General features: G+C 54.4%; 1 protein-coding gene across 1 annotated transcript; it reads left to right on the forward strand.

The window, feature by feature from the left end:
• Positions 1–238: 238 nt before the first annotated feature.
• On the forward strand, positions 239–13299 carry LOC138350306 (nascent polypeptide-associated complex subunit alpha, muscle-specific form-like). The gene is made up of 2 exons (XM_069300921.1): positions 239–1378; positions 13243–13299. Exons 1-2 carry the CDS (start codon positions 239–241, stop codon positions 13297–13299), a joined length of 1197 nt encoding a protein of 398 aa, XP_069157022.1.
• Positions 13300–22679: the final 9380 nt, after the last annotated feature.

Consider the following 22679-nt stretch of genomic DNA (forward strand, 5'->3'; position numbering starts at 1 on the left):
GAGGTTATAGGCAGGCCCCCCGTTACAACGGCACCTAACACGGTACCTAACATTGTACCTAACACGGTACCTAACACGGTATCTAACACTATACCTAACAGCGTACCAACGACGGTGCCATTAGGCGTCGGAGGCAGGCTACCGGCGGGTCCTCAGTGGCTGGGTATAGGATATGTATGGTGTTATAGTGCCAGAATGGTAGGTGGTTGGGTTATCATTGATCATCACCGTGTTCTCCATGCTCCCCGCACCGCCTGGAGGCTCCCCGCACCGCCTGGAGGCTCCCCGCACCACCTGGAGGCTCCTCGCACCGCCTGGAGGCTCCCCGCACCGCCTGGAGGCTCCCCGCACCACCTGGAGGCTCCTCGCATCGCCTGGAGGCTCCCCGCACCACCTGAAGGCTCCTCGCACCGCCTGGAGGCTCCCCGCACCACCTGGAGGCTCCCCGCACCACCTGGAGGCTCCTCGCACCGCCTGGAGGCTCCCCGCACCGCCTGGAGGCTCCCCGCACCGCCTGGAGGCTCCTCGCATCGCCTGGAGGCTCCCCGCACCACTTGGAGGCTCCTCGCATCGCCTGGAGGCTCCCCGCACCACCTGGAGGCTCCCCGCACCACCTGGAGGCTCCCCGCACCACCTGGAGGCTCCTCGCACCGCCTGGAGGCTCCCCGCACCGCCTGGAGGCTCCCCGCACCGCCTGGAGGCTCCTCGCATCGCCTGGAGGCTCCCCGCACCACCTGGAGGCTCCTCGCACCGCCTGGAGGCTCCCCGCACCACCTGGAGACTCCCCGCACCACCTGGAGGCTCCCCGCACCACCTGGAGGCTCCTCGCACCGCCTGGAGGCTCCCCGCACCGCCTGGAGGCTCCCCGCACCGCCTGGAGGCTCCTCGCATCGCCTGGAGGCTCCCCGCACCACCTGGAGGCTCCTCGCACCGCCTGGAGGCTCCCCGCACCACCTGGAGACTCCTCGCACCGCCTGGAGGCTCCCCGCACCACCTGGAGGCTCCCTGCACCACCTGGAGGCTCCCTGCACCACCTGGAGGCTCTCCACATCACTTGGAGGCTCCTCATACCACCTGGAGGCTCCCTGCACCATCCGGCGGCTCCCTACACTACTTGGAGGCTCCCCGCACCGCCTGGAGGCTCCCCGCTCCACCTGGAGGCTCCCCGCACCGCCTGGAGGCTCCCCGCACCACCTGGAGGTTTCCTGCGCCACCTGGAGGCTCCCCGCACCGCCTGGAGGCTCCCCGCACCACCCGGAGGCTCCCTGCACCACCTGGAGGCTCCCTGCGCCACCTGGAGGCTCCCCGCACCACCTGGAGGCTCTCCGCACCACCTGGAGGCTCCGCACCACCTGGAGGCTCCCCGCACCACCCGGAGGCTCCCCGCACCACCTGGAGGCTCCCCGCACCACCCGGAGGCTTCCCACGCAACCTGGAGGCTCCCCGCACCACCTGGAGGCTCCCCGCACCACCCGGAGGCTTCCCACACCACCTGGAGGCTCCCCGCACCGCCTGGAGGCTCCCCGCACCGCCTGGAGGCTCCCCGCACCACCTGGAGGCTCCCCGCACCACCTGGAGGCTCCCGCACCACCTGGAGGCTCCCCGCACCGCCTGGATGCTCCCCGCACCACCCGGAGGCTTCCCACACCACCCGGAGGCTCCCCGCACCACCCGGAGGCTCCCCGCACCACCTGGAGGCTCCCACACCACCCGGAGGCTCCCCGCACCACCCGGAGGCTCCCTGCACCACCCGGAGGCTCCCCGCACCACCTGGAGGCTCCCCGCACCGCCTGGAGGCTCCCCGAACCACCTGGAGGTTCCCTGCGCCACCTGGAGGCTCCCCGCACCGCCTGGAGGCTCCCCGCACCACCCGGAGGCTCCCTGCACCACCTGGAGGCTCCCTGCACCACCTGGAGGCTCCCCGCACCACCTGGAGGCTCCCTGCACCACCTGGAGGCTCCCCGCACCACCCGGAGGCTCCCCGCACCACCTGGAGGCTCCCCGCACCACCCGGAGGCTTCCCACACCACCTGGAGGCTTCCCACGCAACCTGGAGGCTCCCCGCACCACCTGGAGGCTCCCCGCACCACCCGGAGGCTTCCCACACCACCTGGAGGCTCCCCGCACCACCTGGAGGCTCCCCGCACCGCCTGGAGGCTCCCCGCACCACCTAGAGGCTCCCCGCACCACCTGGAGGCTCCCGCACCACCTGGAGGCTCCCCGCACCGCCTGGAGGCTCCCTGCACCACCCGGAGGCTCCCCGCACCGCCTGGAGGCTCCCCGCTTCACCCGGAGGCTCCCCGCACCGCCTGGAGGCTCCCCGCACCACCCGGAGGCTCCGCGCACCAGCTGGATGCTCCTTACACCACCTGGAGTCTCCCTGCACCACCTGGAGTCTCCCTGCACCACCTGGAGGCTCCCTGCACCACTTGGAGTCTCCCTGCACCACCTGGAGGCTTCCTGCACCACCTGGAGGCTCCCTGCACCACCCGGAGGCTCCCTGCACCACCCGGAGGCTCCCTGCACCACCTGGAGGCTCTCTGCGCCACCTGGAGGCTCCCTGCACCACCTGGAGGCTCCCTGCACCACCTGGAGGCTCCCTACACCACCTGGAGGCTCCCTACACCACCTGGAGGCTTCCTGCACCACCTGGAGGCTCCCTGCACCACCTGGAGGCTTCCTGCACCACCTGGAGGCTCTCTACACCACTTGGAGGCTCCCTGCACCACTTTGAGTCTCCCTGCACCACCTGGAGGCTCCATACACCACCTGGAGTCTCCCTGCACCACCTGGAGGCTTTTTGCACCACCTGGAGGCTCCCTGCACCACCCGGAGGCTCCCTGCACCACCCGGAGGCTCCCTGCACCACCTGGAGGCTCTCTGCGCCACCTGGTGGCTCCCTGCACCACCTGGAGGCTCCCTACACCACCTGGAGGCTCCCTACACCAGCTGGAGGCTCCCTGGACCACCCAGAGGCTCCCTGCACCACCTGAAGGCTCCCTGCACCACCTGGAGGCTCCCTGCACCACCTGGAGGCTCCCTGCACCACCTGGAGGCTCCCTGCATCATCTGGAGGCTCCCTGCACCATCTGGAGGCTCCCTGCACCACCTGGAGGCTCCTCTCTCCATGCCGTCAAGAAATACGCGCTGCTGCCTCTACTAATGTGTATGAACTCTTCTCTAGTGTAACGCGTCTGTCATTAGTAAGTGTCAAGTGATATTTGTCACTCTTAATTTGCTCAGAATTTGTTCATTTTTCTAGTTCTTCCAAAGTCATGAAAAACATAAGAAATAGAGAGGAAAAAATATTACCTCTAAGAATGATCGCTGAAGGTGTGTAGCTTCTGAGAATGATCGCTGAAGGTGTGTAGCTTCTGAGAATGATCGCTGAAGGTGTGTAGCCTCTGACAATGATCGCTGAAAGTGTGTAGCCTCTGAGAATGATCGCTGAAGGTGTGTAGCCTCAGAGAATGATCGCTGAAGGTGTGTAGCCTCTGAGAATGATCGCTGAAGGTGTGTAGCCTCTCAGAATGATCGCTGAAGGTGTGTAGGTCTTGGTCTTTCTCTCTCTCTCATTCTCTCTCTCTCTCTCTCTTTCTCTCTCTCTCTCTCTCTCTCTCTCTCTCTCTCTCTCTCTCTCTCTCTCTCTCTCTCTCTCTCTCTCTCTCTCTCTCTCTCTCTCGTGAAGTTAAGACAAGTAACCAGAAAATTTCGCGGCGAGGCCCCCGCGTGACGTGTGTGTGTTTACTGACCCATAAATAACGCCGCCGTTAGCGGCCGCCAACCTTGAACCCGCGAGGCGCCCCACCCGGCCACATCATGGAACTAGCGGCGGTGTCACAGAACTAGCGGCGGGGTCATAGAACTAGCGGCGGCGTCACAGAACTAGCGGCGGCGTCACAGAACTAGCGGCGGCATCATAGAACTAGCGGCGGGGTCATAGAACTAGCGGCGGGGTCATAAAACTAGCGCCGGCGGCGTCATAGAACAAGCGGCGGGGTCACAGAACTAGCGGCCGCGTCATAGAACTAGCGCCGGCGGCGTCATAGAACAAGCGGCGGGGTCATAGAACTAGCGGCGGCGTCACAGAACTAGCGGCGGCGTCACAGAACTAGCAACGGCGTCATAGAACTAGCGGCGGCGTCATAGAACTAGCGCCGGGGTCATAGAACTAGCGGCGGGGTCATAAAACTAGCGCCGGCGGCGTCATAGAACAAGCGGCGGGGTCACAGAACTAGCGGCGGCGTCATAGAACTAGCGGCGGGGTCATAGAACTAGCGGCGGCGTCATAGAACTAGCGCCGGCGGCGTCATAGAACAAGCGGCGGGGTCATAGAACTAGCGGCGGCGTCATAAAACTAGCGGCGGCGTCATAGAACTAGCGGCGGGGTCATAGAACTAGCGGCGGCGTCACAGAACTAGCGGCGGCGTCACAGAACTAGCGGCGGCGTCATAGAACTAGCGGCGGGGTCATAGAACTAGCGGCGGCGTCATAAAACTAGCGGCGGCGTCATAGAACTAGCGGCGGGGTCATAGAACTAGCGGCGGCGTCACAGAACTAGCGGCGGCGTCACAGAACTAGCGGCGGCGTCATAGAACTAGCGGCGGCGTCATAGAACTAGCGGCGGGGTCATAGAACTAGCGGCGGGGTCATAAAACTAGCGCCGGCGGCGTCATAGAACAAGCGGCGGGGTCACAGAACTAGCGGGGGGGTCATAGAACTAGCGGCGGGGTCATAAAACTAGCGCCGGCGGCGTCATAGAACAAGCGGCGGGGTCATAGAACTAGCGGCGGGGTCATAGAACTAGCGGCGGCGTCACAGAACTAGCGGCGGGGTCACAGAACTAGCGGCGGCGTCACAGAACTAGCGGCGGCGTCACAGAACTAGCGGCGGCGTCATAGAACTAGCGCCGGCGGCGTCATAGAACAAGCGGCTGGGTCATAGAACTAGCGGCGGCGTCATAAAACTAGCGGCGGCGTCACAGAACTAGCGGCGGCGTCATAAAACTAGCGGCGGCGTCATAGAACTAGCGGCGGCGTCACAGAACTAGCGACGGCGACATAGAACTAGCAGCGGCGTCATAGAACTAGCGGCGGTGTCATAGAACTAGCAGCGGGGTCATAGAACTAGCGGCGGCGTCATAGAACTAGTGGCGGCGTCAAAGAACTAGCTGCGGCGTCATAAAACTAGCGGCGTCATAGAACTAGCGGCGGCGTTATAGAACTAGCGGCGGCGTCATAGAACTAGCGACGGCGTCATAGAACTAGTGGCGTCATAGAACTAGCGGCGTCATAGAACTAGCGGCGTCATAGAACTAGCGGCGTCATATAACTAGCGGCGTCATAGAACTAGCGGCGTCATATAACTAGCGGCGGCGTCATAGAACTAGCGGCGTCATATAACTAGCGGCGGCGTCATAGAACTAGCGGCGTCATAGAACTAGCGGCGTCATAGAACTAGCGGCGGCGTCATAGAAATAGCGGCGGCGTCATAGAACTAGCGGCGACGTCATAGAACTAGCGGCGTCATAGAACTAGCGGTGTCATATAACTAGCGGCGTCATAGAACTAGCGGCGTCATATAACTAGCGGCGTCATAGAACTAGCGGCGTCATAGAACTAGCGGTGGCGTCATAGAACATGCGGCGGCGTCATAGAACTAGCGGTGGGGTCACAGAACTAGCGGTGGGGTCATAGAACTAGCAGCGTCATAGAACTAGCGGCGTCATAGAACAAGCGGTGTCATAAAACTTGCGGTGTCATAGAACTAGCGGCGTCATAGAACTAGCGGCAGCGTAATAAAACTAGCGGTGGCGTCATAGAACTAGCGGTGGCGTCATAGAACTATCGGTGGCGTAATAAAACTAGCAGTGGCGTCATAGAACTAGCGGCGTCATAGAACTAGCGGTGGCGCACAGAACTAGCAGCGTCACAGAACTAGCGGCGGCATAAAACTAGCGGCGGCATAAAACTAGCGGCGTCATAGAACTAGCGGCGTTATAGAACTAGGGGCGTCATAGAACTAGCGACGTCAAAGAACTAGCGGCGTCATAGAACTAGCGGCGTCATAGAACTAGCGGCGTCATAGAACTAGCGGCGTCATAGAATAAGCGGCGTCATAGAACTACCGGCGGCGTCATAGAACTAGCGGCATCATAGAACTTGCGGCGTCATAGAACTAGCGGTGGTGTCATAGAACTAGCGGGGTCATAGAACTAGCGGTGTCATAGAACTAGCGGTGGTGTCATAGAACTAGCAGATTCATAGAACTAGCGGCGTCATAGAACTAGCGGTGTCATAGAACTAGCGGTGGCGTCATAGAACTAGAGGCGTCATAGAACTAGTGGCGTCATAGAACTAGCGGTGGTGTCATAAAACTAGCGGCGTCATTGATCTAGCGGCGTCATAGAACTTGCGGCGTCATAGAACTTGCGGCGTCATAGAACTAGCGGCGTCATAGAACTAGCGGCGTCATAGAACTAGCGGTGGCGTCATAGAACTAGCGGCGTCATAGAACTAGCGGTGGCGTCATAGAACTAGCGGCGTCATAGAACTAGCTGCTTCAAAGAACTAGCAGCGTCATAGAACTAGTGGTGGCGTCACAGTACTAGCGGCGTCATAGAACTAGCGGTGGCGTCACAGAACTAGTGGCGTCATAGAACTAGCGGCGTCAAAGAACTAGTGGCGTTAAGGAACTATAGCGGCGTCATAGACCTAGGGGAGACAAAGAACTAGCAGCGTCATAGAACTAGCGGTGGCGTCACAGAACTAGTGGCGTCATAGAACTAGCGCCGTCAAAGAACTAGTGGCGTTAAGGAACTATTGCGGCGTCATAGAACTAGCGGCGTCATAGACCAAGGGGAGACAAAGAACTAGCAGCGTCGTAGAACTAGCGGCGTCATAGAACTAGCTGTGGCGTCACAGAACTAGCGGCGTCATAGAACTAGCGGCGTCATAGAACTAGCGGCGTCATAGAACTAGCGGTTGCGTCCCAGAACTAGCGGCGTCATAGAACTAGCGGCGTTATAGAACTAGCGGCGTCATAGAACTAGCGGTGGCGTCACAGAACTAGCGGGGTCATAGAACTAGCGGCGTCATAGAACAAACGGCGTCAAAGAACTAGCGGCGTCAAAGAACTAGTGGCGTCATAGAACTAGCGGCGTCATAGAACTAGCGGCGTCATAGAACTAGCATTGGCGTTACAGAACTAGCGGCGTCATAGAACTAGCGGCGTCATAGAACCAGCGGCGTCATAGAACTAGCGGTGACGTCCCAGAACTAGCGGCGTCATAGAACTAGCGGCGTTATAGAACTAGCAGCGTCATAGAACAAACGGCGTCAAAGAACTAGCGGCGTCAAAGAACTAGTGGCGTCATAGAACTAGCGGCGTCATAGAAATAGCGGCGTCATAGAACTAGCTGCGGCGTAATAGAACTAGCGGTGGCGTCATAGAACTAGCGGCGTCATAGAACTAGCGGCGTCATAGAACTAGCGGTGGTGTCATAGAACTAGCGGCGTCATAGAACTAGCGGCGTGAAAGAACTAGCGGCGTCATAGAACTAGCGGTGGCGTCACAGAACTAGCGGCGTCACAGAACTAGCGGGGTCATAGAACTAGTGGCGTTATAGAACTAGCGGCGTCATAGAACAAACGGCGTCAGAGAACTAGCGGCGTCAAAGAACTAGTGGCGTCATAGAACTAGCGGCGTCATAGAACTAGCGGCGTCATAGAACTAGAATTGGCGTCACAGAACTAGCGGCGTCATAGAACTAGCGGCGTCATAGAACTAGCGGCGTCATAGAACTAGCGGTGGCGTCACAGAACTAGCGGCTTCATAGAACTAGCGGCGTTATAGAACTAGCGGCGTCATAGAACTAGTGGCGTCATAGAACTAGCGGCGTCATAGAACTTCCTGCGGCGTAATAAAACTAGCGGTGGCGTCATAGAACTAGTGGCGTCATAGAACTAGCGGCGGCGTCATATAACTAGCGGCGGCGTCATAGAACTAGCGGCGGCGTCATAGAACTAGCGGCGTCATAGAACTAGCGGCGGCGTCATAGAACTAGCGGCGTCATAGAACTAGCGGCGTCATAGAACTAGCGGCGTCATAGAACTAGCGGTTGCGTCCCAGAACTAGCGGCGTCATAGAACTAGCGGCGTTATAGAACTAGCGGCGTCATAGAACTAGCGGTGGCGTCACAGAACTAGCGGGGTCATAGAACTAGCGGCGTCATAGAACAAACGGCGTCAAAGAACTAGCGGCGTCAAAGAACTAGTGGCGTCATAGAACTAGCGGCGTCATAGAACTAGCGGCGTCATAGAACTAGCATTGGCGTTACAGAACTAGCGGCGTCATAGAACTAGCGGCGTCATAGAACCAGCGGCGTCATAGAACTAGCGGTGACGTCCCAGAACTAGCGGCGTCATAGAACTAGCGGCGTTATAGAACTAGCAGCGTCATAGAACAAACGGCGTCAAAGAACTAGCGGCGTCAAAGAACTAGTGGCGTCATAGAACTAGCGGCGTCATAGAAATAGCGGCGTCATAGAACTAGCTGCGGCGTAATAGAACTAGCGGTGGCGTCATAGAACTAGCGGCGTCATAGAACTAGCGGCGTCATAGAACTAGCGGTGGTGTCATAGAACTAGCGGCGTCATAGAACTAGCGGCGTGAAAGAACTAGCGGCGTCATAGAACTAGCGGTGGCGTCACAGAACTAGCGGCGTCACAGAACTAGCGGGGTCATAGAACTAGTGGCGTTATAGAACTAGCGGCGTCATAGAACAAACGGCGTCAGAGAACTAGCGGCGTCAAAGAACTAGTGGCGTCATAGAACTAGCGGCGTCATAGAACTAGCGGCGTCATAGAACTAGCATTGGCGTCACAGAACTAGCGGCGTCATAGAACTAGCGGCGTCATAGAACTAGCGGCGTCATAGAACTAGCGGTGGCGTCACAGAACTAGCGGCTTCATAGAACTAGCGGCGTTATAGAACTAGCGGCGTCATAGAACTAGTGGCGTCATAGAACTAGCGGCGTCATAGAACTTCCTGCGGCGTAATAAAACTAGCGGTGGCGTCATAGAACTAGTGGCGTCATAGAACTAGCGGCGGCGTCATATAACTAGCGGCGGCGTCATAGAACTAGCGGCGGCGTCATAGAACTAGCGGCGTCATAGAACTAGCGGCGGCGTCATAGAACTAGCGGCGTCGTTATAGAACTAGCGGCGGCGTTATAGAACTAGCGGCGGTGTCATAGAACTAGCGACGGCGTCATAGAACTAGTGGCGTCATAGAACTAGCGGCGTCATAGAACTAGCAACGTCATAGAACTAGCGGCGTCATAGAACTAGCGGCGTCATATAACTAGCGGCGTCATATAACTAGCGGCGTCATATAACTAGCGGCGGCGTCATAGAACTAGCGGCGGCGTCATAGAACTAGCGGCGTCATATAACTAGCGGCGTCATATAACTAGCGGCGTCATAGAACTAGCGGCGTCATAGAACTAGCGGCGTCATATAACTAGCGGCGTCATATAACTAGCGGCGTCATATAACTAGCGGCGGCGTCATAGAACTAGCGGCGTCATAGAACAAGCGGTATCATAAAACTAGCGGCGTCATAGAACTAGCGGCGTCATAGAACTAGCGGCAGCGTAATAAAACTAGCGGTGGCGTCATAGAACTAGCGGCGTCATAGATCTAGCGGCGTCATAGAACTAGCGGTGGCGTCAAAGAACTAGCGGTGGCGTAATAAAACTAGCAGTGGCGTCATAGAACTAGCGGCGTCATAGAACTAGCGGTGGCGCACAGAACTAGCAGCGTCACAGAACTAGCGGCGGCATAAAACTAGCAGCGGCATAAAACTAGCGGCGTCATAGAACTAGCGGCGTTATAGAACTAGGGGCGTCATAGAACTAGCGACGTCAAAGAACTAGCGGCGTCATAGAACTAGCGGCGTCATAGAACTAGCGGCGTCATAGAACTAGCGGCGTCATAGAATAAGCGGCGTCATAGAACTACCGGCGGCGTCATAGAACTAGCGGCATCATAGAACTTGCGGCGTCATAGAACTAGCGGTGGTGTCATAGAACTAGCGGGGTCATAGAACTAGCGGTGTCATAGAACTAGCGGTGGTGTCATAGAACTAGCGGGGTCATAGAACTAGCGGCGTCATAGAACTAGCGGTGTCATAGAACTAGCGGTGGCGTCATAGAACTAGCGGCGTCATAGAACTAGTGGCGTCATAGAACTAGCGGTGGTGTCATAAAACTAGCGGCGTCATTGATCTAGCGGCGTCATAGAACTTGCGGCGTCATAGAACTTGAGCGTCATAGAACTAGCGGCGTCATAGAACTAGCGGCTTCATAGAACTAGCGGTGGCGTCATAGAACTATCGGCGTCATAGAACTAGCGGTGGCGTCATAGAACTAGCGGCGTCATAGAACTAGCGGTGGCGTCATAGAACTAGCGGCGTCATAGAACTAGCTGCTTCAAAGAACTAGCAGCGTCATAGAACTAGTGGTGGCGTCACAGTACTAGCGGCGTCATAGAACTAGCGGTGGCGTCACAGAACTAGTGGCGTCATAGAACTAGCGGCGTCAAAGAACTAGTGGCGTTAAGGAACTATAGCGGCGTCATAGACCTAGGGGAGACAAAGAACTAGCAGCGTCATAGAACTAGCGGTGGCGTCACAGAACTAGTGGCGTCATAGAACTAGCGCCGTCAAAGAACTAGTGGCGTTAAGGAACTATTGCGGCGTCATAGAACTAGCGGCGTCATAGAACTAGCTGTGGCGTCACAGAACTAGCGGCGTCATAGAACTAGCGGCGTCATAGAACTAGCGGCGTCATAGAACTAGCGGTTGCGTCCCAGAACTAGCGGCGTCATAGAACTAGCGGCGTTATAGAACTAGCGGCGTCATAGAACTAGCGGTGGCGTCACAGAACTAGCGGGGTCATAGAACTAGCGGCGTCATAGAACAAACGGCGTCAAAGAACTAGCGGCGTCAAAGAACTAGTGGCGTCATAGAACTAGCGGCGTCATAGAACTAGCGGCGTCATAGAACTAGCATTGGCGTTACAGAACTAGCGGCGTCATAGAACTAGCGGCGTCATAGAACTAGCGGCGTCATAGAACTAGCGGTGACGTCCCAGAACTAGCGGCGTCATAGAACTAGCGGCGTTATAGAACTAGCAGCGTCATAGAACAAACGGCGTCAAAGAACTAGCGGCGTCAAAGAACTAGTGGCGTCATAGAACTAGCGGTGTCATAGAACTAGCGGCGTCATAGAACTAGCTGCGGCGTAATAGAACTAGCGGTGGCGTCATAGAACTAGCGGCGTCATAGAACTAGCGGCGTCATAGAACTAGCGGTGGTGTCATAGAACTAGCGGCGTCATAGAACTAGCGGCGTGAAAGAACTAGCGGCGTCATAGAACTAGCGGTGGCGTCACAGAACTAGCGGGGTCATAGAACTAGCGGCGTTATAGAACTAGCGGCGTCATAGAACAAACGGCGTCAGAGAACTAGCGGCGTCAAAGAACTAGTGGCGTCATAGAACTAGCGGCGTCATAGAACTAGCGGCGTCATAGAACTAGCATTGGCGTCACAGAACTAGCGGCGCCATAGAACTAGCGGCGTCATAGAACTAGCGGCGTCATAGAACTAGCGGTGGCGTCACAGAACTAGCGGCATCATAGAACTAGCGGCGTTATAGAACTAGCGGCGTCATAGAACTTGTGGCGTCATAGAACTAGCGGCGTCATAGAACTTGCTGCGGCGTAATAGAACTAGCGGTGGCGTCATAGAACTAGTGGCGTCATAGAACTAGCGGCGTCATAGAACAAGTGGCGTCATAGAACTAGCGGTGGCATAAAACTAGCGGCGTCATAGAACTAACGGCGTCAAGGAACTAGCGGCGTCAAAGAACTAGTGGTGTCAAGGAACTAGCGGCGTCATAGAACTAGTGGCGTCATAGAACTAGCGGCGTCAAAGAACTAGCAGGGTCATAGAACTAGCGGTGTCATAGAACTAGCGGCGTCATAGAACCAGCGGTGGTGTGATATAACTAGTGGCTGCATCATACAACTAGCAGGGTCATAGAATTAGCGGCGTTATAGAACTAGCCGTGTTATAGAACTAGCGGCGTCATAGAACTAGCGCTGGTATAGAACTAGCGGCGTCTTAGAACTAGCGGCGTCAAAGAACTAGCGGCGTCAAAGAACTAGCAGCGTCAAAGAATGTTACTAACCCGAGTCCATCGTCGGAGCAAGGAGCCGTGACGTCAACGCCATCTGTGAGTCCGCTCCCAAAACCCCCACGGAATGGACAACGCCATCTAGTGATGACGGGAATATGCCGGTAATAGGCCATAGATTCCTGTCCTAGTCGGCTCATGAAGTAGCCGCTGCTGACCTCTGGTGAGGTAGCGCTTAGACAGTGAATGCCATCTATGGAGCGAAAAGGTGAACGTTTGTGTCTAAGCCAGTAGATGGTATGTCCCAGTGGTTCCCATGTAGTGTCCCAGTACTGATGACGTGTCTGCTTTCACAGAGTCAACCTAGGACGGCTGTGATGTACAATGAATCAGTCTACCCAAGGCAGCCAAGGTCTCTTCACCAGTCTGCTTTGTAGAAGCTGTGACCCACCACCGGACGAACACTGCTGAATGTTCAATAATCTGCCTGATGAGTGGCAGTGACGGGATTCGCCATACCCGGGGCTGGCTGGTGGAAGAGACAACCCACTGCGGTGCCGACCGAGGAGAGTGACCAACGAGTTACATGAGGCTCCTGCCTAGGACTCGCAAATCTAGTATTCGTCGTGAAGTGGCCTAACAGCGAGGCTGATTGGTACCTGCCAGCTACAGACTGGACTGTGGTTGTGGGCCTTCACGACGGGGCACCCAGTGGGACTGTGATTTGGCTGGCCTGTGGCCAGGGTAGATTCATCGTGGGTTCTGGGCCACGAAATAGGAAACCAGGCAAGACTACACAGAGTGAGCGTCGTCAAGTGTACAGCGTCTTCAGAGGGAGACGAAGAGATATATTGTGTAGTAATAGTTCCCATTTGTGACTTTTAATTTATATATGGTGGTGGGAGAAGAAATATATATATATATATATATATATATATATATATATATATATATATATATATATATATATATATATATATATATATATATATAAAGAGATGAACTTGTGTATTTTAATGTACCTCCCCTGTTTATTTTACTTGCAGTACGGAGTTCACCCCTTGAAAGCCTCTACTAACTTGGGGCTGGAAACCCAAAACTAATACCACCAGAAAAGAACCCGGTTGCGTCCCATTAGGGCTGTAACATAACTGGCATCCCCAGCGGGATCCGACCCCTTGTCAAGTACGTTTGACAGGGGTGGTGACGTAGTGCAATCCCCGGTAAATAATTCCCCTGTTTGTAATTTTTAGGACGTTATATGTCCTGTGCAGTGTAGTGTGATCAATTGCAGTATTGGCAAGTGTGGTGCTCAACTGTTGTGTCTAGTGTTAAGTGAAGTGGTGTATTAGGTGCTCGTGCACCACTTAGTGACAATGGCGGAGAAAGTGACCATTGAGGATCTGGACGATGTTCAGGACTTTTTGAACAAGGAGGACTGTCTTGCCAGATTGAAATATCTGGGAAAGCAAGAACTTGTGCTAGTGAGTGCCTATCTGGAAATCAAAATACGTGAAAGTGATTCCCGTGTTGAGATCTTGTCAAAGGTTCACAAACATTTGAAGGCCGAGGAGAAGCAGGAAAGTGAGGCACAGAGTACAAAGGAAAGTGAGGTGGTAGTTGCCACTGAAAAGGAAGATAAAGGTAGTGACGGTGAAAGTGATGCGGGTGAACTGAATATAAGTTTTCTGTCAAAATGCGTGCCTTAGAAATAAATCGTGAGATAGAGTGGAAGAAATTAGAAATAGAATGGGAAATGAAAGAGAAGGAAATAAAAATGAAAGAAATAGAAATAGAGAAGGAAATGGAAATGAAACGTTTGGAATTACAAGAAAAGGAGAAGGAAAGACTACACGAGTTAGAAGTGCTGCGCTTAGGTGGTCGGAGGAAAACAACGGAAACAAGTAGTTTCGACCCGGTAAGGAATATAAAGATGGTCCCTAAATTCAACGAAAAGGAAGTTTCGAAGTTCTTCGCAGCCTTCGAGAAGGTTGCTGCCTCTTTGGATTGGCCAAAGGAGAATTGGGCCATCATGATACAGTCTGTCTTGACTGGGAAGGCCCAAATTGCCTACTCCACGTTGTCCCTTGATGACTCCAGTGATTACGACAAGGTGAAGAAGGTAGTGCTCATGGCTTATCAGTTGGTACCTGAGGCTTATAGGCAGAAGTTCAGGAACCTGAAGAAGACCTCGGAGCACACGTTCACCGAGTTTGCGAACATCAAGGAACGGCTTTTTCAGGAGTGGTGTGCTTCTCGGAAGGTGAAAACGAAAGAAAAACTCGAGCAGCTCGTTTTGTTGGAGGACTTTAAGGAATCTGGAGATCTGAAGACATACCTAGAAGAGCAGCAGGTAGAGATCTTGAGTGCGGCAGCCACCATGGTTGAGGAGTACATCTTAACGCATCGATCCTCTACTAGGTATGTCCCGAAGAATTACCCACGTCTGTTTGGCAAACCTCGTCAAGAAGAAGAAAGACCCGTCCCACAAAGTGCTATGAAGACGCCCCCAAGTAGTCCCCGAAGGACTAGTCCTAGCAGTCCAAAACACCGTAGTCCAAGGAGGAACGTAGTGTGTTGAACTTGCGGGTAGAAAGGGCACATTGCTGCTATGTGCCGAAGCAGAAGAAGTAACGGCCCACATAGGGAGGTAATGCTGATGGGTTGTGTGCCACCGCCAGCTGAAACCCAGTCTCTAATGACTAGTCGAGAAGGACCAGGATTGTTTGCCCCTCACACTTCAGGCGGATATTAACTAGTGATCATACTGGTAGATCAGTTGTAGTGCTCAGAGATAGTGGAGCAGCCCAGTCCCTGATCGTGAGAGACTCGTTACCCGAGGGAGTGAGTTTAGACGGGAGACAAAAGTTTGTCCTGGTTGGGTTTCCTATGACGCGGTACGTTGCCCCCTTAGTGCCAGTACATCTAGACTCACCTTACTTCAGTGGCACATGTGCGTTGGCAGTAGTTGATACCCTGCCTATAGCTGGGATTGACGTAATACTAGCCAACGACTTGGTGACAGGTTGGGACTACGATAATCTCAAGATTGTGGACGAGCCAGCTGGAGCAGCAATAAGGTCTGAGGTGACAACAAGAGACGGTAATACCCAGGTACAGGCAGATGTGAGATTATATAACATGTTTAATTCTCCCTCTCACCAACAGATAGACAGCATTCCGACAGATTCTCCTGATTCTTTTCCCGACAAGAAACATGGGGTTATGGTGACAGGAGCAACTGAGCAAGAGGAGAGGCCTCGTGTACAAGCACCCACGGATACCCAAGAGTCTGGAGTGAAGGCACATCAGTACTTGCGGTATGGCAAGGTACAACGTTCACTGAACTGGCCAGAGATTTCCCAGACATCAGAGGTATGTGAGGTAAGTGCGAAGGTTCTAGTGCCCTCTTTGGTCCAAACCAGGCTAATGGATGTAGCCGGCTATGGACATTACAGGCTCATGAAACTTATACCTAAGTTAGCTAAATGTTTCTTAGCGGTATTTTGTTTTATTCTTGTGTGTGCTCTAAGTAAGGACCAGTGGACGAACCGTCAGGTGAGGGCTCCTATGAACATCGTGGAGAGACACCAGGGATTAGAGACTTGCACTGTGAGTATTGCAGTCGAAGAAGGGACCTGGAAAATGATGGTTGATACAGGGAGTAGGAGAAATGTTTTTATGAGAGACTGTTCCCGACAGGTTGTCACCCCCCGCGTAATTGCTAAGCGTGGATTCGGTGTTAAACGGAACGTTGGTCGACCTGACGGTGGCAGAGCGAACACCATCTTCAATGTACAAGCAGCCCTGTGGGAACTACGTGTGGGCCTAGTAAGCGGTTATGCCGTAGGTACATGTTTAAAAACTGTAGCTGTTACTCCAAATCATTAGTCTCCTGTATTCCAGGTTCCCTTCTTCCTGAAAGACTACCGGACCGGTACAAGAAATGCCTTCCGCGACCAGCCACCAGCAGTGCCACAACACAGGGAAGTGTCGACTCACCCCAGAACGTGCCTATGCAGATCCTTACCCAAGACACGTGAGATAATTGTGCATCTCAGTGAGGTTGTTGGAAGTCACATCAGGTAGGTCATTGCCTATGATCTTCAAGTTTTCCTTGTGACTAGTTCTCCTGTTAGGGCAGTTTTGCGGACAAGACATCCTCGCCACATCAGTCCATTGTTTATGTGCGTCTGTTTGGATTTGTATCAACGTACTAATTTGGTTGGTTTTCTCTTTTATAGAAACCCAAACCAAATTCTTTTTGGTGGGGAGTGTTACGAACCCAAGTCCATCGTCGGAGCACGGAGCCGTGACGTCAACGCCATCTGTGAGTCCGCTCCCGAAACCCCCACGGAATGGATAACGCCATCTAGTGATGACGGGAATATGCCAGTAATAAGCGCTGGATTCCTGTCCTAGTTGGCTCATGAAGTAGCCGCTTCTGACCTCTGGTGAGATAGCGCTTAGACAGTGAACGCCATCTATGGAGAGAAAAGGTGGACGTTTCTGTCTAAGCTAGTAGGTGGTATGTCCTAGTGGCTCCCATGTAGTGTCCCAGTACTGATGACGTGTCTGCTTTCACAGAGTCAACCTAGGACGGCTGTGATGTACAATGAATCAGTCTACCCAAGGCAGCCAAGGTCTCTTTACCAGTCTGCTTTGTAGTAGCTGTGAGCCGCCACCGGACGAACACTGCTGAGTGTTCAATTATCTGCCTGAGGAGTGGCAGTGACGGGATTCGCCGTACCCGGGGCTGGCTGGTGGAAGAGACAACCCATTGCGGAGCCGACCGAGGAGAGTGACCAACGAGTTACACGAGGCTCCTCCCTAGGGCTCGCAACCCTAGTACTCGTCGTGAAGTGGCATAACAGCGAGGCTGATTGGTGCCTGCCAGCTACAGGCTGGACTGTGGTTGTGGGCCTTCACGACGGGGCACCCAGTGGGACTGTGATTTGGCTGGCCTGTGGCCAGGGTAGATTCATCGTGGGTTCTGGGCCACGGAATAGGAAACCAGGCAAGACTACACAGAGTGAGCGTCGTCAAGTGTACAGCGTCTTCAGAGGGAGACGAAGAGATATATTAAGTAGTAATAGTTCCCGTTTGTGACTTATAATTTATATATGGTGGTGGGAGAAGAAATATATATATATATATATATATATATATATATATATATATATATATATATATATATATATAGAAAGAGATGAACTTGTATATTTTAATGTACCTACCCTGTTTATTTTACTTGCATTGCGGAGTTCACCCCTTGAAAGCCTTTACTGACTTGGGCGGAACTTTATGCTATTCTCTATGCTCTTCGTCTCCTACTTTCTCGTTGTCAGTCTTCCTTTGTAGTTGTTGTTGACTCTCGTAGTGCCCTTATGGCTCTCGGGTCCTTTAATCCAGTTCATCCAGTGGTTGTCGAGATCCAGCATTGGCTGTTTCTCGTTCACAGTAAATTTAAGTCGGTTGAGTTTTGTTGGGTTCCCAGCCACATTGGTGTGTCTTTAAATGAGCGTGCGGATGCTGCCGCCAAGGAAGCTGTCCGCTCTTGTCCCATCTCTCGTAAGGGCATTCCGTATTCCGACTTTTACCCGGTTATCCATTCCTCAGTCCTTACCCGTTGGCAGGCTTCTTGGTTGTCTGTTACTGGTAACAAGCTACGTACTCTTAAATGTTGTGTTTCCTCATGGCAGTCCTCCTTCCACCGTAACCGGCGGTGGGAAACAGCTCTGGCGAGGTTACGTATTGGCCATACTCGCTTAACCCATGGTCACTTGATGGAGCGCCGCCCTGCTCCTTATTGTCCTAGTTGCATTGTCCCTCTTACGGTCGTGCATGTCCTTCTTGAATGTCCTGACTTCCAGGACGAGCGTATGTCTTGCTTTCCGACCGCCCCTCGCGGTCGCCTGTCCCTCGATAGAATTCTTGGTGACTCGGATACTTTTGATATCGTTCGCCTTATGCGTTTTTGTTCTCGTATTGGCATCCTTGGTGATATTTAGCGCCCTCTGATTATTTTGCGTCTTTGATGGTGCTACATAGCCTTCCCGGTTTGATGCCTTCTTTTGATAATTACTTACTTACTTTACTGACTTGGGGCTGGATACCCAAAACTAATACCATCAGAAAAGAACCTGGTTGCATCCCATTAGGGCCGTAACAAAGAACTAGCAGCGTCATAGAACTAGCGGCGTCATAGAACTAACGGCGGCGTCATAGAACTAGCAGTGGCACCATAGAACTAGCAGCGTCAAAGAACTAGCGGCGCCAAAGAACGAGCGGCGTGAAAGACCTAACGGCGTCAAAGAACTAGCGGCGTTATAGAACTAGCGGCGTCACTGAACTAGCGGCGTCAAAGAACTAACGGCGTCAAAGAACTAGCGGCGTCATAGAACTAGCGGCGTTATAGAACTAGCGGGGTCAGATCTAGCGGGGTCATAGAACTAGTGGGGTCATAGAACTAGTGGTGGCGTCATAGAACTAGCGGTGGCGTCATAGAACTAGCGGTGGCGTCATAGAACTAGCGGTGGCGTCATAGAACTAGCGGTGGCGTCATAAAACTAGCAGCGTAATAGAACTAGCGTTGGCGTCATAGAACTAGCGGTGGCGTCATAGAACTAGCGGTGGCGTCATAGAACTAGCGGTGGCGTCATAAAACTAGCAGCGTCATAGAACTAGCGGCGTCATAGAACTAGCGGCGTCATTGAACTAGCGGTGTCATAGAACTAGCGGTGTCATAGAACTAGCGGCGTCGTAGAACTAGCGGCGTCCTAGAACTAGCGGCGTCATAGAACTAGCGGCGTCATAGAACTAGCGGCGTCATAGAACTAGCGGCGTCATTGAACTAGCGGTGTCATAGAACTAGCGGTGTCGTAGAACTAGCGGCGTCGTAGAACTAGCGGCGTCATAGAACTAGCGGCGTCATAGAACTAGCGGCGTCATAGAACTAGCGGCGTCATAGAACTAGCGGCGTCATTGAACTAGCGGTGTCATAGAACTAGCGGTGTCATAGAACTAGTGGGGTCGTAGAACTAGCGGCGTCATTGAACTAGAGGCGTCATAGAACTAGCGGCGTCATTGAACTAGCAGCGTCATAGAACTAGCGGCGTCATAGAACTAGCGGCGGCGTCATAGAACTAGCGGCACCATAGAACTAGCGGCGTCATAGAACTAGCAGCGTCATTGAACTAGCGGCGTCATAGAACTAGCGGCGACATTGAACTAGCGGCGTCATAGAACTAGCGGCGTCATAGAACTAGCAGCGTCATAGAACTAGCGGCGGCGACATAGAACTAGCGGCGTCATAGAACTAGCAGCGTCATTGAACTAGCGGCGTCATAGAACTAGCGGCGTCATTGAACTAGCGGCGTCATAGAACTAGCGGCGGCGACATAGAACTAGCGGCGGCGTCATAGAACTAGCGGCGGCGACATAGAACTAGCGGCGGCGTCATAGAACTAGCGGCGGCGTCATAGAACTAGCGGCGACGTCATAGAACTAGCGGCGGCGTCATAGAACTAGAGGCGGCGTCATAGAACTAGCGGCGGCGTCATAGAACTAGCGGCGTCATAGAACTAGCGGCGGTGTCATAGAACTAGCGGCGTCATTGAACTAGCGGCGGCGTCACAGAAATAGCGGCGGCGTCATAGAACTAGCGGCGGCGTCATAGAACTAGCGGCGTCATAGAACTAGCGGCGTCACAGAACTAGCGGCGGGGTCATAGAACTAGTGGCGGCGTCATAGAACTAGCGGCGTCACAGAACTAGCGGCGGGGTCATAGAACTAGCGGCGTCACAGAACTAGCGGCGGGGTCATAGAACTAGTGGCGGCGTCATAGAACTAGCGGCGTCATAGAACTAGCGGCGTCATTGAACTAGCGGCGGCGTCATAGAACTAGCGGCGGCGTCATAGACCTAGCGGCGGGGTCATAGAACTAGCGGCGGGGTCATAGAACTAGCGGCGGGGTCATAGACCTAGCGGCGGCGTCATAGACCTAGCGGCGGGGTCATAGAACTAGCGGCGGCGTCATAGAACTAGCGGCGGCGTCATAGACCTAGCGGCGGGGTCATAGAACTAGCGGCGGGGTCATAGAACTAGCGGCGGCGTCATAGAACTAGCGGCGGCGTCATAGAACTAGCGACGGGGTCATAGAACTAGCGGCGGCGTCATAGAACTAGCGGCGGCGTCATAGAACTAGCGGCGGCGTCATAGAACTAGCGGCGGTGTCATAGAACTAGCGGCGTCATAGAACTAGCGGCGTCATAGAACTAGCGGCGGCGTCACAGAACTAGCGGCGGTGTCATAGAACTAGCGGCGTCATAGAACTAGCGGCGGCGTCATAGAACTAGCGGCGTCATTGAACTAGCGGTGGCGTCATAGAACTAGCGGCGGCGTCATAGACCTAGCGGCGGGGTCATAGAACTAGCGGCGGGGTCATAGAACTAGCAGCGGCGTCATAGAACTAGCGGCGGCGTCATAGAACTAGCGGCGGTGTCATAGAACTAGCGGCGGCGTCATAGAACTAGCGGCGGGGTCATAGAACTAGCGGCGTCATTGAACTAGCGGTGGCGTCATAGAACTAGCGGCGGCGTCATAGACCTAGCGGCGGGGTCATAGAACTAGCGGCGGGGTCATAGAACTAGCGGCGTCATAGAACTAGCGGCGGCGTCATAGAACTAGCGGCACCATACCATAGAACTAGCGGCGTCATAGAACTAGCAGCGTCATTGAACTAGCGGCGTCATAGAACTAGCGGCGACATTGAACTAGCGGCGTCATAGAACTAGCGGCGTCATAGAACTAGCAGCGTCATAGAACTAGCGGCGGCGACATAGAACTAGCGGCGTCATAGAACTAGCAGCGTCATTGAACTAGCGGCGTCATAGAACTAGCGGCGTCATTGAACTAGCGGCGGCGACATAGAACTAGCGGCGGCGTCATAGAACTAGCGGCGGCGTCATAGAACTAGCGGCGGCGTCATAGAACTAGCGGCGGCGTCATAGAACTAGCGGCGGCGTCATAGAACTAGCGGCGGCGTCATAGAACTAGAGGCGGCGTCATAGAACTAGCGGCGGCGTCATAGAACTAGCGGCGTCATAGAACTAGCGGCGGTGTCATAGAACTAGCGGCGTCATTGAACTAGCGGCGGCGTCACAGAAATAGCGGCGGCGTCATAGAACTAGCGGCGGCGTCATAGAACTAGCGGCGGCGTCATAGAACTAGCGGCGTCACAGAACTAGCGGCGGGGTCATAGAACTAGTGGCGGCGTCATAGAACTAGCGGCGTCACAGAACTAGCGGCGGGGTAATAGAACTAGCGGCGTCACAGAACTAGCGGCGGGGTCATAGAACTAGTGGCGGCGTCATAGAACTAGCGGCGTCATAGAACTAGCGGCGTCATTGAACTAGCGGCGGCGTCATAGAACTAGCGGCGGCGTCATAGACCTAGCGGCGGGGTCATAGAACTAGCGGCGGGGTCATAGAACTAGCGGCGGGGTCATAGACTTAGCGGCGGCGTCATAGACCTAGCGGCGGGGTCATAGAACTAGCGGCGGCGTCATAGAACTAGTGGCGGCGTCATAGACCTTGCGGCGGGGTCATAGAACTAGCGGCGGGGTCATAGAACTAGCGGCGGCGTCATAGAACTAGCGGCGGCGTCATAGAACTAGCGGCGGCGTCATAGAACTAGCGGCGGTGTCATAGAACTAGCGGCGTCATAGAACTAGCGGCGGCGTCACAGAACTAGCGGCGGTGTCATAGAACTAGCGGCGTCATAGAGCTAGCGGCGGCGTCATAGAACTAGCGGCGTCATTGAACTAGCGGTGGCGTCATAGAACTAGCGGCGGCGTCATAGACCTAGCGGCGGGGTCATAGACCTAGCGGCGGGGTCATAGACCTAGCGGCGGGGTCATAGAACTAGCGGCGGCGTCATAGAACTAGCGGCGGCGTCATAGAACTAGCGGCGGCGTCATAGAACTAGCGGCGGGGTCATAGAACTAGCGGCGGCGTCATAGAACTAGCGGCGGGGTCATAGAACTAGCGGCGGCGTCATAGAACTAGCGTCGGCGTCATAGAACTAGCGGCGGCGTCACAGAACTAGCGGCGGGGTCATAGAACTAGCGGCGGCGTCATAGAACTAGCGGCGTCATATAACTGGCTATGGCGTCATAGAACTAGCGGCGGTGTCATTTAACTAGCGGCGTCATAGAACTAGCGGCGGTGTCACAGAACTAGCGGCGGGGTCATAGAACTAGTGGCGGCGTCATTTAACTAGCGGCGTCATTTAACTAGCGGCGTCATAGAACTAGCGGCGGCGTCACAGAACTAGCGGCGGGGTCATAGAACTAGCGGCGGCGTCATAGAACTAGCGGCGTCATATAACTAGCGGTGGCGTCATAGAACTAGCGGCGGCGTCATAGAATTAGCGGCGGCGTCATAGAACTAGCGGCGGTGTCATAGAACTAGCGGCGGTGTCA

The sequence above is a fragment of the Procambarus clarkii genome, chromosome 45, assembly GCF_040958095.1.
Source record: "Procambarus clarkii isolate CNS0578487 chromosome 45, FALCON_Pclarkii_2.0, whole genome shotgun sequence".
In the NCBI taxonomy this organism is placed as follows: Eukaryota; Metazoa; Arthropoda; class Malacostraca; order Decapoda; family Cambaridae; genus Procambarus; species Procambarus clarkii.